Source organism: Oncorhynchus tshawytscha, linkage group LG29 (assembly GCF_018296145.1).
Source record: "Oncorhynchus tshawytscha isolate Ot180627B linkage group LG29, Otsh_v2.0, whole genome shotgun sequence".
In the NCBI taxonomy this organism is placed as follows: Eukaryota; Metazoa; Chordata; class Actinopteri; order Salmoniformes; family Salmonidae; genus Oncorhynchus; species Oncorhynchus tshawytscha.
In genome coordinates this window covers 7,577,078-7,594,533 of record NC_056457.1, presented here as the reverse complement: position 1 = coordinate 7,594,533, position 17,456 = coordinate 7,577,078, and the positions used below count along the sequence as shown (strand labels likewise).

Genomic DNA, 17,456 nt, shown 5'->3' with positions numbered 1-17,456 from the left:
GAAATTCGGGCAAAAGAAAGTCCCAGTTGAAAAAGTTTGAATACCACTGCTGTAATTTATCAGCTGCTCCTGTAGGTTATTGTTGTCTGTCTTTTCTCTGTCAACAGGAAGTTTGCATCCCAGATGCACCCTATTCCTTATTTAGTGCACTACTTTTGACAAGAGCCCCATTGAGCTCTGATGAAAACTGTTGCACTACATAGAGAATAGGGTGCCATTTGGGACTAGGACAATGAGACTAATGTTTTGATGGTGTTCCTGCGTGTGTGAAGTGTATCAGGCAGTCCCTGTGTCCTGAGGAGTTCTCCATGCAGATTCTGGACTACATGCAGAGTTGTGGTGCCCAACTAAAGATGAGGATGCTGAGCGCGCTGATCACTTTATGCAGACAGGGGAGCTAGGTAACACAGACAAGATCAGCAAGGAGCTTATGGGTTCTCTACGCAACAACACCTCATCAAATATGGTATGTCCTCTCCTGTGGAATTTGGTATGCTGTTTAATGTTTGAATCTGTTTTTTTCCGCCATTGTAAATTTGGATTTTAAACCATGTCTGGGTTTGTGTGTATGTTGTATGCTTCAGTCTGATGAGGAGCAGCGAGTGGTGAGTGAAATACTCAACGTGTTGGTGTGTCTTGGTCCTGAAAGCCATGAGATCATCGTGGAGCTCCTCACTCTACTGGCCCACAAAGAACTGGGACTACAGTGAGTCCATGCCGCACCTGTCTTTGTCTATACTCACTTTCATTGACGTCACCATAGTAAGTCCTCAACTCTGCTTCCCTGTATTGGTGAATGCTGAGCTCTGATTCATTTAGCTGTGATAGTGAGTGCCCTTGTCAAATGTAGTGCAATATATAGGCAATAGGGTGCCATTTGGGTTACAACCAGTGAATGGTGACCTCTAACTCTGTGTGTCTGGTCCTTCTGTTGGCAGGAAAACAGTGATGTGCCTGCTGCAGGTGATGGGCGTGGAGGATGCTGACCCATGGCTCGCCATGGAGATGGATCCCTGGGACTCCATGGTCCAGGACCTTCCTGATTCCTGGAAGAGCCTGGGAGAGATGGCTGCAGAGTGGCTGCAATCCTGGACCTCAAAATACAAGGTAATCATTTATTAGATTTATATATTACTTCTCCAGATGCTCAAAGCTCTTACATAGTAATGGGAAACTCACCTCATCCACCGCCAATAAAAAAATAGTAGAAGGAGAAGAGCAGGTGCAGGAGGAATTAATCAGCAATGCACTGCTCTGGGCTGCCAATGTCCTTTTCATTGACCCTAACACCTCTAAATATGAGCATATGAGGTCTCATATGAGCATATGAGATTACTGGCAAGCTCAGTGTGGCGCAACTGGTTCCCAAACTGGTTCTTGCCTGTTTAACATGGTAGGTCTGCCAAGCAATATCTGGGATAGGAGGCTGGTGAGGAGAGGATGGCTCATAAAAATGACTGGAAAGGAGTTAATGGAATGGTATCAGACATATGGAAACCATGTTTGACACCATTCCATAATTCCGTTACAGCCATTACTATGAACCCGTCTGACTTCTAATGCCACCAGCAACCACTGATAGCTGGTCTCCCTCTCTTTGATCTGCAGGGCCAGAACAGGTCTCTGTTCCTGAAGAATGCAGGCAAGAACCTCTTCACCCCAGTGGATGTGCTCAACTACTTCTGCTCTGTCAAAAGGGATATGTTTTTGAAGGCGCAGACTGTCCCACCAGAGGGGCGCAAAGACACAGTATTGCGTCTCCCTGAATCCTCCAGGTACCAGACAGATGTACCACCCCCCCCCCATCACGTAAACAAATGTCACATACCTCTCCTTTTTAGCTCGTAACGCAATTTTCTGACGCATTGCTTCGTTGTGTGCGTGCATTCTTATCTAGATCTAAGCCAATCCATCGTCTTGGAGAGACCTACAGCATGTCCAGGATACGCAAGCCTCCAGGTAAGGTTTAGCCCTCCGTGGTATGGTGAACAGAATATCCATTCAATCAATAGCTCTTAACAAGCATAGAGCATCTCAGCATAGAGCTTGTATACAGTGCATTCGAAAAGTATTCAGACCCCTTGACTTTTTCCACATTATGTTACAGCCTTATTCTAAAATGTATTAAATCATTTTCTTCTACACACAATACTCCATAATGACAAAGTAAAAATAGTTTTTTAGACATTTTTGCACATTTCTAAAATAATATTTTTTAAATATTATATTTACATAAGTATTCAGACCCTTTACTCAGTACTTTGTTGAAGTGCCTTTGGCAGTGATTACAGCCTCGAGTTGTCTTGGGTATGATGCTACATGCTTGGCACACCTGTATTTGGGGAGTTTCTCACATTTTTCTCTGCAGATCCTCTCAAGCTCTGTCAGGTTGGATGGGGTGAGTTGCTGCACAGCTATTTTCAGGTCTCTCCAGAGATGTTCGATCGGGTTCAAGTCCGGGCTCTGGCTCGGCCACTCAAGGACATTCAGAGACTTGTCCCGAAGCCACTCTTGCGTTGTCTTGGCTGTGTGCTTAGGGTCGTTGTCCTGTTGGAAGGTGAACCTTCGTCCCAGCCTGAGGTTCTGAGCACTCTGGAGCAGGTTTTCATCAAGGATCTCTCTGTACTTTGCTCCGTTCATATTTCCCTCGATCCTGACTTGTCTCCCAGTCACTGCCACTAAAAAACATCCCCACAGCATGATACTGCAACCACCATAGGGATCGTGCCAGGTTTCCTCAAGACGTGACTCCAGACAAGAGGTCACTATGTCCTTCTTAGTCGTCCGGTCTGCATTGGGTGTTCATTCCCTAGAACAGCTACTTAGCTGTACCAGTGATTGTCTGAGAGGGGACTTATCCTCTCTCCACCTCAGGTAGATAGTCAAAGTTCCAAACCCCTTTACATGCGCCTCTGCAGACTGGCGATGTCCTGGTCTGGTACAGTAGGTGAGTTCATTTTCTTCACCTCGTGTTGAGGTTCAAAGTTCCAATCATGTCAGATGTGTAGCGACCGCTCTACTCTTTTCTAGTCTTAAGTTAATTTCATTACCAAGGGTTTTTATGACCTTACTCAGGGCGTGGCTACTTAACTTCTATTTATATCATTTGCACATTATCTCTTATGACTCCTAAAATCACATTCCTAGCTTAACAACAATACATTCCTCATATGCACAACGTATTGGAAGGAAACTTGACAGATAAAGGGGTATCCTTTCCAAGTTACAGTATTTCGTCCATACAGTTTTTAATGACATCACAAAATTAAAAACAATATAATATTCGTTTTCTTCATCTCCCCACTGATCATTCCCCACATTCTTTATGTTATAATTATTGTTCCATTATTCACTTTTTGGACATTAGAGTTTTTGGGTGGGCAAAAGTCTCTGGAGACAAAGGGATATTCCTTTAGCCAATACTGGAGGGTAGAGAGAGAGTCCTCTCCTGTTTAATTTACAACCAGGTGTGGAGGGGTCAAAACCCCCCCACACCAGTTCCCTCCTCCCGTCTGCGGGTGAGAGAAGGTCTGGTTATTGTCAGCAATTGCCAAGCTGATCTGACCCATTGTGATCCTCACAAGACAGTCATGACTGTGCCAAGTTTCCTCCAGACGTGACGCTTGGCATTCAGGCCAAAGAGTTCAATCTTGGTTTCATCAGACCAGAGAATCGTGTTTCTCATGGTCTGAGAGTCTTTAGGTGCCTTTTGACAAACTCCAAGTGGGCTGTCATGTGCCTTTTACTGAGGAGTGGCTTCTGTCTGGCCACTCTACCATAAAGGCGTGATTGGTGGAGTGCTGCATAGATGGTTGTCCTTCTGGAAGGTTCTCCACAGATGAACTCCGGAGCTCTGTCAGAGTGGCCATTGGGTTCTTGGTGACCTCCCTGACCAAGAAGGCCCTTCTCCCCCATTTGCTCAGTTTGGCTGGGCGGCCAGCTCTAGGAAGAGTCTTGGTGGTTCCAAACTTTTTCCATTTAGGAATGATGGAGGCCACTGTGTTCTTGGGGACCTTCAATGCTGCAGAAATGGTTTGGTACCCTGTCTCGACACAATTCTGTCACAATTCCTTCGACCTCATGGCTTGGTTTTTGCTCTGACATGCACTGTCAACTGTGGGACCTTATATAGGCAGGTGTGTGTCTTTCCAAATCATATCCAATCAATTAAATGTACCACAGGTGGACTCCAATCAAGTTGTAGAAGCATTTCAAGGATGATCAATGGAAACAGGATGCACCAGAGCTCAATTTCGAGTCTCATAGCAAAGGGTCTGAGTACTTACAGTTGAAGTCGGAAGTTTACATACACTTAGGATGGAGTCATTAAAACTCGTTTTTCAACCACTCCACAAATTTCTTGTAAACAAACTATAGTTTTGGCAAGTCGGTTAGGACATCTACTTTGTGCATGACACTAGGAATTTTTCCAACAATTGTTTACAGACAGATTATTTCACTAGAATTCACTGTATCACAATTCCTGTGAGTCAGAAGTTTACATACACTAAGTTGAGTGTGCCTTTAAACAGCATGGAAAATTCCAGAAAATGATGTCATGGCTTTAGAAGTTTCTGATAGGCTCAGTTACATAATTTGATTCAATTGGAGGTGTACCTGTGGATGTATTTCAATGCCTACTTTCAAACTCGGTGCCTCTTTGCTTGACATGATGGGAAAATCAAAAGAAATCAGCCAAGACCTCAGAAAAGAATTGGAGACCTCCACATGTCTGGTTCATCCTTAGGAGCAATTTCCAAATGCCTGAAGGTACCACGTTCATCTGTACAAACAATAGTACGCAAATACAAACACCATGGGACCATGCAGCCATCCTACCGCTCAGGAAGGAGACGCGTTCTGTCTCCTAGAGATGAAGTACTTTGGTGTGAAAAGTGCAAATCAATCCCAGAACAACAGCAAAGGACATTGTGAAGATGCTGGAGGAAACAGGTACAAAAGTATCTATATCCACAGTAAAATGAGTCCTATTTCAACATAACCTGAAAGGCCGCTCCTCAAGGAAGAAGCCACTGCTGTAAAATCTCCATCCAAAACTGCACATGGGGACAAAGATCGTGCTTTTTGGAGAAATGTCCTCTGGTCTGATGAAACAAAAATAGAGCTGTTTGGCCATAATGACCATCGTTATGTTTGGAGGAAAAAGAGGGAAGCTTTCAAGCCGAAGAACACCATCCCAACCGTGAAGCACGGGGTGGCAGCATCATGTTGTGGGGGTGCTTTGTTGCAGGAGGGACTGGTGCACTTCACAAAATGGATCACATCATGAGGAACAAAAGTTATGTGGATATATTGAAGCAACATCTCATGACATTAGTGAGGAAGTTAAAGCTTGGTCGCAAATGGGTCTTCCAAATGGACAATGACCCCAAGTATACTTCCAAAGTTGTGGCAAAATGGCTTAACAAAGTCAAGGTATTGAAGTGGCCATCACAAAGCCCTGACCTCAGTCCTATAGAACATTTGTGGGCAGAACTGAAAAGGTGTGTGCGAGCAAGGAGGCCTACAAATCTGACTCAGTTACACCAGCTTTGTCAGGAGGAATGGGCCAACATTCACCCAACTTATTGTGGGAAGCTTGTGGAAGGCTACCTGAAATGTTTGACCCAAGTTAAACAATTTAAAGGCAATACTACCAAATACTAATTGAGTGTATGCAATCTTCTGACCCACTGGGAATGTGATGAAATAAATAAAAGCTGAAAGGAATCATTCTCTACTATTATTCTGACATTTCACATTCTTAAAATAAAGTGGTGATCGTAACTGACCTAAAACAGGGAATTTTTACTTGGATTAAATGTCAGGAAGGTGTATGTAAACTTCCAACTTCAACAGTATGTAGTAGTATCAATTTTAGAATAATGCTGTAAAGTCAAGGGGTCTGATCTTAGTCTCTTTTATTTCAAAACAGGTGTGATCTTGCCCCCTCTCCCAAACCGCCCTGTCCTCATGGGCTTCAACCCGTTCCTCACCCTGCCCCTGCCGAGGGTAAGCCTGTCCCCCTTTCCATTCCCTGTGGACCAGCACTGTTTGAAGGCCTCCCCGCGACGTTACTTCATCCTGGAGCGCTCCTATGTACACTACTATAGATGACACAGCCTCCCAGGCAGCAAGATATTATTCCCCACACCCAAGACTTTTCCCTTTCCCCCGACAAAGTCCAGCCAAACAGATATACTCTTGTTTGAATTAAACATCTCTTGTATAGATCTTTTTTTATTGTATATATCTTGATTCACTCATTACAAATAAAGTTTGAATGACTGTAAACGGTCTGTAAAAATTAAACTGTTGTGTGTTGTTCCATGGACAACATGGACGCGATATGAACTGATATGCCAGAGATATTTGGTTTATTGTTTGCTTTAATATAAAATAAGCTTATATTGCAGTTTGGAAAATATACAGTACTGTGCAAAAGTATTAGGCAGGTGTGAAAAAACTCTGTAAAGTAAGAATGCTTTCAAAAATAGACATGTTAATAGATTGTATTTATCAATTAACAAAATGCAAAGTAAGTGAACAGAAGAAAAATCTAACAAGGCCCAAACATCTTGGAGAACTAACCACAGTTCTTCTGTGGATTTAGGCAGCCTCAGGTGCTTCTCTTTGTTCATGTAATCCCAGGCAGACTATGATGTTGAGATCAGGGCTCTGTGGGGGCCATACCATCCACCTTGTTCTTCTTTACGCTGAAGATAGTTCTTAAATGACTTTCGCTGTATGTTTGGAGTTGTTGTCATGCTGCAGAATAAATTTGGGGCCAATCAGATGCCTCCCAGATGCCTCCCTGATGGTATTGCATGATGGATACGTATCTGCCTGTACTTCTCAGCATTGAGGAGACCATTAATTCTAACCAAATCCCCAACTCCATTTGCAGAAATGCAGCCTCAAACTTGCAAGAACCATCATGGTTCACTTTTGCCTGCAGACACTCATTCATGAACCGCTCTCCAGCCCCTCGGCGAACAAACTGGGCTCATTGACGTACTGGGTTCATTGGTCAGGGCGTGACAGTTACCACAACTCACAAAGAAAACAGGAGCTGCCTCCACTATTCCAGCACCATTTCAACTTCAACATTTCAACATCATCAAATCACCTATGCTTAGTCTAATACAGTGACAACTAAAATATACCGAAAACAATTTAGTCCAATCAACGTAAGCTAAATATGATGTGGCTGTCCATGGTTCAGATTTGTGTGTGTGTGTTCGTGCAAGTAGAAAAACATGTTGACTCACGCTACTTGTAGAAAAACACCAATGCCATCCTCCTCTCTTTCATGTTGATGAAACAGTCCATGACTCTGTCTTACAGTACACACTTTTATTTTTTGTTGTCCTAGACTACCTGGATAAAATGCTTGCTCGCTAGACTAACTTCCTTTCACGGGCAACGTTAGCGAGTTAACATTAGCTTTCTACATCTAGCTACATGTTGAACTTCCATCCTCTCAGGCCAGGGGCACAATGTATGAATTTATGGTTGGATCAGAATCGCTGTTATAATCATTGGCCAGTATGGAGAATTAAGTAAAACCAGAAGTCCAAATCCCTATCTCCATCCATGGCTAATTTAGTAAAGGGACAATTTTAGCAAGCTAACTAGTCACTGGAGGACAACAACACAACGAGATGCAACAATTCAAGTTGTTTCTGTTGAAGACATATTTCTCTGTGATCAAAGAAAATCCAAATTGGCTTCCCTTTACACTTTTTTTGGTGCCCCAGGACCATTCACAGTTGAGCGTTACAAGGTCTCAGGTGTGAATGGGGAGCAGGTGTGTTAAATTTGGTATCATCGCTCTCACACTCCCTCATACTGACTGGTCACTGGACGTTCAACATGGCACCTCATGGCAAAGAACTCTCTGAGGATCTGAAAAAAAAAAAAAAATTGTTGCTCTACATAAATATGGCCTGGACTATAAGAAGATTGCCAAGACCCTGAAACTGAGCTGCAGCACGGTGGCCAAGACCATACAGCGGTTTAACTGGACAGGTTCCACTCAGAACAGGCCTCACCATGGTCGACCAAAGAAGTTGAGTGCACGTGCTCAGCGTCATATCCAGAGGTTGTCTTTGGGAATTAGACATATGAGTGCTGCCAGCATTGCTGCAGAGGTTGAAGGGGTGGGGGGGTCAGCCTGTCAGTGTTCAGACCATACGCTGTACACTGCATCAAATTGGTCTGCAAGGCTGTCGTCCCAGAAGGAAGCCTCTTCTAAAGATGATGCACAAGAAAGCCCGCAAACAGTTTGCTGAAGACAAGCAGACTAAGGACATGGATTACTGGAACCATGTCCTGTGGTCTGATGAGACCAAGATAAACTTATTTGGTTCAGATGGTGTCAAGCGTGTGTGGCGGAAACCAGGTGAGGAGTACAAAGCCAAGTGTTTCTTGCCTACAGTCAAGCATGGTGGTGGGAGTGTCATGGTCTGGGGCTGCATGAGTGCTGCCGGCACTGGGTAGCTACAGTTCATTGAGGGAACCATGAATGCCAACATGTACTGTGACATACCATACTGAAGCAGAGCATGATCCCCTCCCTTCGGAGACTGGGCCGCAGGGCAGTTTTCCAATATGATACCGACCACACACACACCTCCATGACGACCACTGCCTTGCTAAAGAACCTGAGGGTAAAGGTGGTGGACTGGTCAAGCATGTCCCAGACCTAAACCCTATTGAGCATCTGTGAGGCATCCTCAAACGGAAGGTGGAAGAGTGCAAGGTCTCTAACATCCACCAGCTCTGTGATGTCGTCATGGAGGAGTGGAAGAGGACTCCAGTGGCAACCTGTGAAGCTCTGGTGAACTCCATGCCCAAGAGGGTTAAGGCAGTGCTGGAAAATGATGGTGGCCACACAAAATATTGACACTTTGGGCCCAATTTGGACATTTTCACTTAGGGGTGTACTCACTTTTGTTGCCAGCGGTTTAGACATTAATGGCTGTGTGTTGAGTTATTTTGAGGGGACAGCAAATTTACACTGTTATACAAGCTGTACACTCACTACTTTACATTGTAGCAAAGTGTCATTTCTTCAGTGTTGTCACATGAAAAGATATACTCATATATTTACAAAAATGTGAGGGGTGTACTCACTTTTGTGATATACTGTATATACAGCACCAATCAAAAGTTTGGACACATCTACTCATTCAAGGGTTTTTCATTATTTTTACTATTTTCTACATTGTAGAATAATAGTGAAGACATCAAAACTATGAAATAACACATATGGAATCATGTAGTAACCATAAAAGGGCTAAACAAATCCAAATATATTTTAAACTTTAGATTCTTCAAAACAGTCACCCTATCCCTTGATGACAGCTTTGCACACTTAGTCTTCTCTCAACCAGCTTCACCTGGAATGCTTTTCCAACAGTCTTGAAGGGGTTCCCACATATGCTGAGCACTTGTTGGCTGCTTTTCCTTTACTGTGCGGTCCATCTCATCCCAAACCATCTCAATTGGGTTGAGGTCGGTTGATTGTGGAGGCCAGGTCATCTGATGCAGCACTCCATCACTCTCCTTCTTGGTCAAATAGCCCTTACACAGTCTGGAGGTGTGTTGGGTCATTGTCCTGTTGAAAAACAAATGATAGTCCCACTAAGCGCAAATCAGATGGGGATGGCGTATTGCTGCAGAATGCTGTGGTAGCCATGCTGGTTAAGTGTGACTTGAATTCGAAATAAATCACAGTGTCACCAGCAAAGCACCATCACACCTCCTCCTCCATGCTTCACAGTGGGAACCACACATCCGTTCACCTACTCTGCATCTCACAAAGACACAGCGGTTGGAACCAAAAATCTCAAATTTGGACCCATCAGACCAAAGGACAGATTTCCACCTGTCTAATGTCCATTGCTCGTGTTTCTTGGCCCAAGCAAGTCTCTTCTTGTTATTGGTGTCCTTCAGTAGTGTTTTTTTTCAGCAATTCAACCATGAAGGCCTGATTCACGCAGTCTCCTCTGAACAGTTGATGTTGAGATGTGTCTGTTATTTGAACTCTGTGAAGCGTTTCTTTGGGCTGTGATCTGAGGTGCAGTTAACTCTAATGAACTTATCCTCTGCAGCAGAGGTAACTCTGGGTCTTCCTTTCCTGTGGCGATCCTCATGAGAGCCAGTTTCATCATAGCTCTTGATGTTTTTTGCGACTGCACTTTTTAAAAATTGACTGACCTTCATGTCTTAATGTAATGATGGACTGTCATTTCTCTTAGCTTATTTGAGCTGTTCTTGCCATAGTATGGACTTGGTATTTTACCAAATAGGGCTTTCTTCTGTATACCACCCCTACCTTGTCACAACACAACTGATTGCCTCAAACTCATTAAGGAAAGACATTCCACAAATATACTTTTAACAAAGGTACACCTGTTAATTGAAATGCATTCCAGGTGAATACCTCATGAGTGTGCAAAGCTGTCATCAAGGCAAAGGGTGGCTACTTTGAAGAATCTAAAATATATTTTGATTTGTTTAACACTTTTTTGGTTACTACATTATTCAAAGTGCTGTTTCACAGTTTTGATGTCTTCCCTATTATTCTACAACATAGAACATAAAGAAAAACCCTTGAATGAGTAGGTGTGTCCAAACTTTTGACTGGTACTGTATATAAATATTATTTATATTAAAATATTAATTTAATATTCTCTAAAAAGAAACTGTTCATGGAGTATCCTTTAGGGGTTCTTCAAAATGAAATTGGGGGAACCTGTAACGATGTACACTGAAAGTCGGAAAGCAAGTTCAGGGAGTGAATACATTTAATTAATAAATAAAAGAACAAAACAAGAAACCGCGCACCGACCTAGAACAGGAACAATGACGACTGGGGAAGAAACCAAAGGGAGTGACATATAATGGGCAGGTAATCAAGGAGGTGATGGAGTCCAGGTGATTGTCATTATGTGCCTAACGCTGGTGACAGGGGTGCGCCCTAACGAGCAGCCTGGTGGCCTAGAGGCCGGAGAGGAAGCACACGTGACAGAACCCCTGTAACTTCTTCAAAGAATCGCTTTTAATGGATCCTCTAAGAACCTTTTGAAGAACATTCTGTGGTAATATTTTTAGCTACCCCCCCCCCTATTATTATTAATAATAATAATAATAATAATATGCATAACAATAATAATATTTTAGTTGTCAGTGTTTATTATGATTTTTCTGACAAAGCAGAATTAAAAAATCTAAATATGAGGTAAACTCCCAGCAGAGCCCCAATTATAATGGATATGTCCTCTGGTGTGCTGATGTTCTCTGTATCCATAGCCAGAATGATTTTGCAGTGCATGGTGATCAAACAGGTTTCCTATTATATCCATCAGAGGTGTAGGGAGTGTGAAGTCTGTCAATCCCCCCAAAAATTAATTATACAGATGATGACCAAAACATGCACATGATGGTATTCATACCTTGTTTTTTGAGGTAAATGTGAATGAAAAAAAAGTGTTTGTAATGTTTTTCATACACATACCTTGTCCATAATGTAGAGGCCTATGGGAGGTAGGGATGCAGGATGGTAAATGTGATCTGCATAAAGATACCAATACCAATTGTATGCCTCCTTGTCTGTTTACCTGCAGACACAGACACAAAAGTGAGCAGTTCAGTCATTTGCACCCAATACAGCTACCCTATTCTTATAGCCTACATATTCTTACCTCTTTGTTGATTGAATTGTGTCCATTTTCTGGGACAAACCTTACCTTAAATTGAGGAGATCTTTAAAGTGCCTGCACCCGCTGTCCTTTCAAATTAAAATCCAAATGTTTCAGCTGGGCAGTTAGGTTCCTGCAAGAACCCTCACCAACTAAGGAGGCTCCTCGATGAACCCCATCTCCTATAGAGTTCTTGGAAGAACCTTTCGGGGGCAATTTTCAGTGCCAAGAACACTGAGGTTCTTCAAAGAACTTTGAGGATCTTAGAAGAACCCTTGTTGAACTCCTAATGTTTTGTGTACAGTGGACACCTAAGCCTATTGGCCTATGCATGCAATGCCCTGATACATTTAGTGCTCAAATCTCATGACAGCTGAACTGTGAGGTGGACAATTATTATTTTAGGAAAGTGGCCTAAAATATGTTATAGCTGTTTTTAAGGACACGTAAATGTGGCCCATTTGGCCAACATCCCTAGTGTATTGATGGTGCTCGCTGTGCCAGGTCGGATCTGAATTTATATGGACGTCTGTTAAATTTCTCATGTTGTCCGGCGCCAAATTTTCCAAAAGAAAAAAATCAATATGCTATTTCCGAGTTATGGAGATTTTGAAGACATAAGCATGAAGATTTGTCACCAAATGGATGGAAACAAGCCTGTAAGAACTTCCCGCTCATACTCATCTGGAGGTTGAGTATTTTTTTAAATCTCTATCTCTGTAATCTATGTAATTATATATGTATTTACAGGTTGTCAGAAGTTTACATACACCTTAGCCAAATACATTTAAACTCAGTTTTTCACAATTCCTGACATTTAATCCTAGTAAGAATTCTGTCTTAGGTCAGTTGCACCCCAAATGTCGTTCCACTTCATGATTGTGTCCCACTTGTTGTTGATTCTTCACAAAAAAATACAGTTTTATAACTTTATGTTTGAAGCCTGAAATGTGGCAAAAGGTCGCAAAGTTCAAGGGGGCCGAATACTTTCGCAAGGCACTGTATAAATGTATTTCTTTTACTGACAAAAATCAATCAATCCAAACTGTGCAGCAGCCAATTGACGAATGGAAAGAGACATCTGTTACAAAACACCAAAAAGTTTAATGACATTCGGAGATTGTCAAGCCAAGCCTTTGATACTGGTTAAGCCTACAAGGTAGGGAGGGATGTATTTCTGTTTGTCAAAATTGACAGGCTATTTATTGTGGTGAAAACACAAACCATGCTATTGAAGTGCACGAAGTCAGTATGCTTTGTTTATTGGTTGTGTGGTGCATTGGCACAGACACCTGTTGGTGGAAAAATTCAATGCATGTATTTTATATATTTATAAATACAGCATCAAAATGTTGAACATCTGATTACCCCTAGCTAAGCATTGACTGCAGTTGGCTCTGATCATAGTGTAATGAAACAGGCAGGGAGGGTGAGCTCGCCTGTGGTGGTCGGCGAACCCATTAGCCTTCTGGCCCGTGGCCCTGCTACAAAAGCATGCTGAAGTGACAAAGTCGATATCCACGTTCATAAACGCAGGGTCACTGCAGTTATAGTTATTTTTGGTCATAAACATCATTTTGAGTCAATTCTATGAGGGAGGAGGCTATTACATTTACTTTACAGTGCAAGGGGAGGGTCTTGTGAAAATATTTTTATGTTGGGAAGGGGGTGCATTTTTGACACCTTGAGTTGGACCAGCCCCCCAGTAAATTTCCATCTATCCCTAAAGAAACTTCTTCAGCAGAGAAGATAATGCTATAGAAAATACATATCATTTTCATGAGAAATATCCACCTCGTCGCAATTCATATAAAGCTTTATACACACTTATAAAGCCGACACCTTCCACACACAGACAAGTCTAACGCACTCATAATCAGATTGCTGTATTTCCAATAAGCTGTTAACATATCACACGATTAAAATTTTTCCAAAAACAAACTAGATAGGGATTATCGGGATCTGTGTAACCACCATTCAGACTGCCCTTTCTGGACAACAAGACTTGCACGGGCACTGGTGTCAGACAGGAAGGCACATGACAGTAGGGTAAAAGCTGTAACCTTAGCTCAGTGGGATTGGGACTGGGCTGATGATCTCTCTCTATCCGAACTGTTACCACTTCTTATACTTTGAGAATATACAATAACCTACCCCCCGTCATTTGGCACAAAAGGACATACAGTGTATCCAACAACTGTATAAGTAAATAAGTACACAGTAATTGAGTTGGCTTGTTAGAAAACACCCGTTGAAGTATGTTTTTCTGTAAGATCCTAATGATCCTCTGAAACGGTTGAATAATCAGTTCGTAACACAAATCTAGATGACTGAATAGTGTAATCAGAATTATTCTACCTGTAGTGGCTGGTGGGACTTTAAATCAGAGACCGGGCTCATAGGAATTAATGGAACAGAATCAATGGAACGGTTTCAAACACATGCTGTTCCATTTATTCCATCCCAGCCATTACTGTGAGCTGTCCTCCCCTCACCAGCTTCTGTTCTATATTTAAAAAGCATTGCCAACATTACTGAGGTATAAAAACATTGACAATTTAGGACGAATTATTATGAATGATTGACAGTAAGCAGGCACGTGTACAGTCGTGTGGTTTTAAAATTGGAGGGGGTCATTCTTCCAATGACCTCACTGCTCCACCAAGTCTTTATTGTAGTTGAGAAGGTCGCAGGTCAGTAACAGGTCCGAGCGGCCACTCTCCATCACCACCCTGTCCAGTTGGAGACTGGTGGCCTCGTGGACCTCCACCAGCTCATCCAAGGGCCAGTCCAGCAGCTGGGCACTGGAGGGCATGGGGGGCAGCCCAGGCTGGTAGTCCTCCAGGGGATTGGGGTACAGAAGCTGTCGGAGGGAGGGCATCCTGACCGCCGTCCTCACCAGGTCCAGGAGCCCAGCCAGGGAGAGCGGGTTCAAGGCGAGGCCCAGGCTCTTCAGGCCTCGGCAGCAGCTGAGCGACGGGAGCATTGCCGCCAACATGCCGTCGGTGAGGCCACAGCCGCTCAGGGAAAGTTGCATGAGGCAGCTGGATGCCTGGGAGAGGAGGCGACGCATCGAGGGCAAGGCCAACTCATCCAGCCTGTTCTCACTCAGGTCCAATTGCTGCAGCGAGGAGGCATGCGGGCTGCAGGATAGATAGGAGAGGTCGGCGGGGGTTAGGCTCAGGTAGGGAAGCTCCAGCACCTCCAGCGGCTGAGGGAAAGAGCTAGGGAACAAGTAGGAGGATGGGGAACAAGTGGGAGAGGGAACAAATACTTGAGACACAGTTCAAGCTGTTCAATAGAATATGCACACACAACCTCCATCTTTACAGACCACATGCTAGAGACAATGGAGAGCTTGTCCTACCTGAGCAGCATGCGGAGGTGTCCAGGCAGCCGGAGGGCAGTGAGGCTGAGGCGGCGCAGCTGACTGAGCTTCCCCAACCCCTGGGACATGTCCTTCATTGCCCCCTCCTGGCCAGCCATGTCTCTGCGGATGTCCAGGTTGCAATAGTGCAGGCGCAAGGAGCTCAGCATGGGGAACATGGAGAGCTGAGGGAGGAGGAGAGCCAGGCCGGCCACCCCCAGGCAGCTGTAGCGGATGTCCACTCCCAGGAGGACATGACGGGGTAGGAGGTCTAGCAGAGATCCGATGCTGGAGACAGAGAGCTCCTCCACACGGACATACCTGCACTGTAACTTGAGGGGGCCTGTCGTACCCAGGGCTGCGCGCACACGCTCCCAGGAGCGGGCATTCACAAAGAGGTCAGCCCTCACACACACCACCACCTCGCTGTCTACCTCAGAGTCTGCCTCCCCCTTACCACCTGCCACTGCTGCACTCTCCTTTCTCCTCTCCATCTCCATCCTCCTCCTCACCCCCTTCACCTGCTGGTCCTCCCGCAGACACCCCGATGTCTCCTCTTTCTCTTTTCTCACAGACTCCACCAGCAGCCCGCCTCCCTCTCCTTCCTCTAACCCTCCTCCTCTTTCTCGTTTGACCACGTCTCTCTCCCTTTCCATGGCCAGCACTCTCTTCCTTTCCCGTTCCCCCTCTCTCCCGAGGGCCTTCTGAGCTGCAGCCCTGGCCTGTACAACCATGGTGCTGAGGGCCACGGTCAGTGACCAACCACCCATTGGGTCTCCCACTCCTCCCTCCTCACACTGCAGCCCACATAGGTCCAGCACCTGGAGAGCACACCTAGGAATAGAATAGTGATAACATGGACAAAGATTGTCTGGTGCCCATGGATGTCTGCCATCTTTGATGTGAGCTACCTCTATGACATTGGGAGATTGTAGGCTGTGAAATTGTCGATTGATCTTACTATTAAAAAGTATTTTGTTTCCATTATTCAAAACCTCATTAACATCGCTGGATAATGTTGTTTCAGAGAAGTAAACTAACAAAGATTGATTGTGTGTTACCTTTTGTCCGACAACCCTCTGACCACCGCGAGCAAAAGAGCCTGGACACAGAGTCGATTTGGAGGACTCTGCCCCTGCCTCCGGCCGCCAGCCCGCAGAGTCCGCTCGGGCCATCGCTGCACCAATTCCCCGACAGCCAGCGGGCGGCAGTTGGTGAAGGCAGCCTCCAGAAGCGGTCTGTACAGTTCCCTGGGTACACAGCCAAGCCAACCCGGAGAGGAACTGTGATCACTCACAACCTCTTTGGCACAAAGATTCACCAAGGGAAGCACCATCACTCTTGTTTTGAGCTGTTGATAGATTATCCCCAATTGTTTAAAGTAAATAAGCAAAGAATAGTGACCGTTAGTAACTTTCCGGAGATAATTAAACGCGATATGTATATTTTGCAACTTCGCTGACTATCTTATATACCGGTGAACATTTTCTGGTAGCACTAACGTCAGCTACAGTACTGTAGATATTAAGCAAAGGTCGCGAAGTAGATCGTTTGATAGCTTACACAACTAAAAATATACTTTATATGTAAAGCCGATATCTAGATAATAAACATCCAGAAAGTATTCAACGATTGGTGGAAATGTCTCGGGTCAAAAAGATAGTGTTGCACATCATGTTAGCATGACATGTCACAGATAGGACCGATGGATTGCCTACTCCGAATCGCATCCTTATTATGGCGTTTACGGTTACTTACTGATGACGTTCTATATGATGACGCTATCGATACGCGCCCAATTTTGATTTTCTTTTATTTAGTAGTCATTGTCACCAAAGATGGTAAATGGCTCGCTTTAAAAAATAACATTTTAGTTCAATAGTGTCAGAAATGTATAGCCTAATTATTATAGTATATTTGTATTTGTGCATATACTGTTGATAACAGGAAATAGCAAATGCACGAATGTTGGACGGCTATGCCCTATTCAAAACAGCAAACTGGGAACTCGGAAATCCTCGACTTCCGACTTGAGTGCATTCAGGACATACAGAAACTCTCAAATATATATATTTAAAAAACGAGCCCCGACTGAGAAAAATATTTTGAACGGTCTTCCAACTCGAGAATTCCAAGTCGGAAATTTCGTCCATCTTTCTGAAGCTTCGACTTTTCGACCTGAAGATCACTGGCGTTGTGATTTGATCTAGTTTGTTTCCCCGAAGATCATTGACGTTATGATTTGATCTAGTTTGTTTCCAGAGTTCCCAGTTGTCTACAGTAGTGGTGTAAAGTACTTAAGTAAAAATACTTGAAAGTACTACTTAAGTAGTTTTTTGGCGTATCTGTATTTTACTTTACTATTTATATTTTTTCTAACT

The 17,456-nt window shown here is 43.8% G+C and overlaps 2 protein-coding genes across 2 annotated transcripts; one reads left to right on the top strand and one right to left on the bottom strand.

Annotated features, from left to right (window-relative positions):
• On the top strand, positions 1 to 6,497 carry LOC121841333. The gene is made up of 6 exons (XM_042308749.1): positions 1 to 466; positions 585 to 706; positions 939 to 1,107; positions 1,609 to 1,775; positions 1,898 to 1,959; positions 5,936 to 6,497. Exons 1-6 carry the CDS (start codon positions 383 to 385, stop codon positions 6,115 to 6,117), a joined length of 786 nt encoding a protein of 261 aa, XP_042164683.1. The 5' UTR covers positions 1 to 382; the 3' UTR covers positions 6,118 to 6,497.
• Positions 6,498 to 12,792: 6,295 nt separating this feature from the next.
• si:ch73-174h16.4 (leucine-rich repeat-containing protein 14) lies at positions 12,793 to 16,839 on the bottom strand. The gene is made up of 3 exons (XM_024393135.2): positions 16,137 to 16,839; positions 15,076 to 15,909; positions 12,793 to 14,932 (listed from the first exon to the last, which is right to left on the bottom strand). The coding sequence occupies exons 1-3, from the start codon at positions 16,409 to 16,411 to the stop codon at positions 14,359 to 14,361; spliced, it is 1,683 nt and encodes a 560-aa protein (XP_024248903.1). The 5' UTR covers positions 16,412 to 16,839; the 3' UTR covers positions 12,793 to 14,358.
• Positions 16,840 to 17,456: the final 617 nt, after the last annotated feature.

Coding starts and splice junctions, on each gene's coding strand:
- LOC121841333 (XM_042308749.1), top strand. CDS start 383: ATGCAGACAGGGGAGCTAGGTAACACAGACAAGATCAGCAAGGAGCTT. Junction 707..938: donor CACAAAGAACTGGGACTACA/GTGAGTCCATGC, acceptor TTCTGTTGGCAG/GAAAACAGTGATGTGCCTGC. Junction 1,776..1,897: donor CGTCTCCCTGAATCCTCCAG/GTACCAGACAGA, acceptor ATTCTTATCTAG/ATCTAAGCCAATCCATCGTC.
- si:ch73-174h16.4 (XM_024393135.2), bottom strand. CDS start 16,411: ATGGTGCTTCCCTTGGTGAATCTTTGTGCCAAAGAGGTTGTGAGTGAT. Junction 15,910..16,136: donor AGAGGGTTGTCGGACAAAAG/GTAACACACAAT, acceptor TTCTATTCCTAG/GTGTGCTCTCCAGGTGCTGG. Junction 14,933..15,075: donor CACCTCCGCATGCTGCTCAG/GTAGGACAAGCT, acceptor CTTGTTCCCTAG/CTCTTTCCCTCAGCCGCTGG.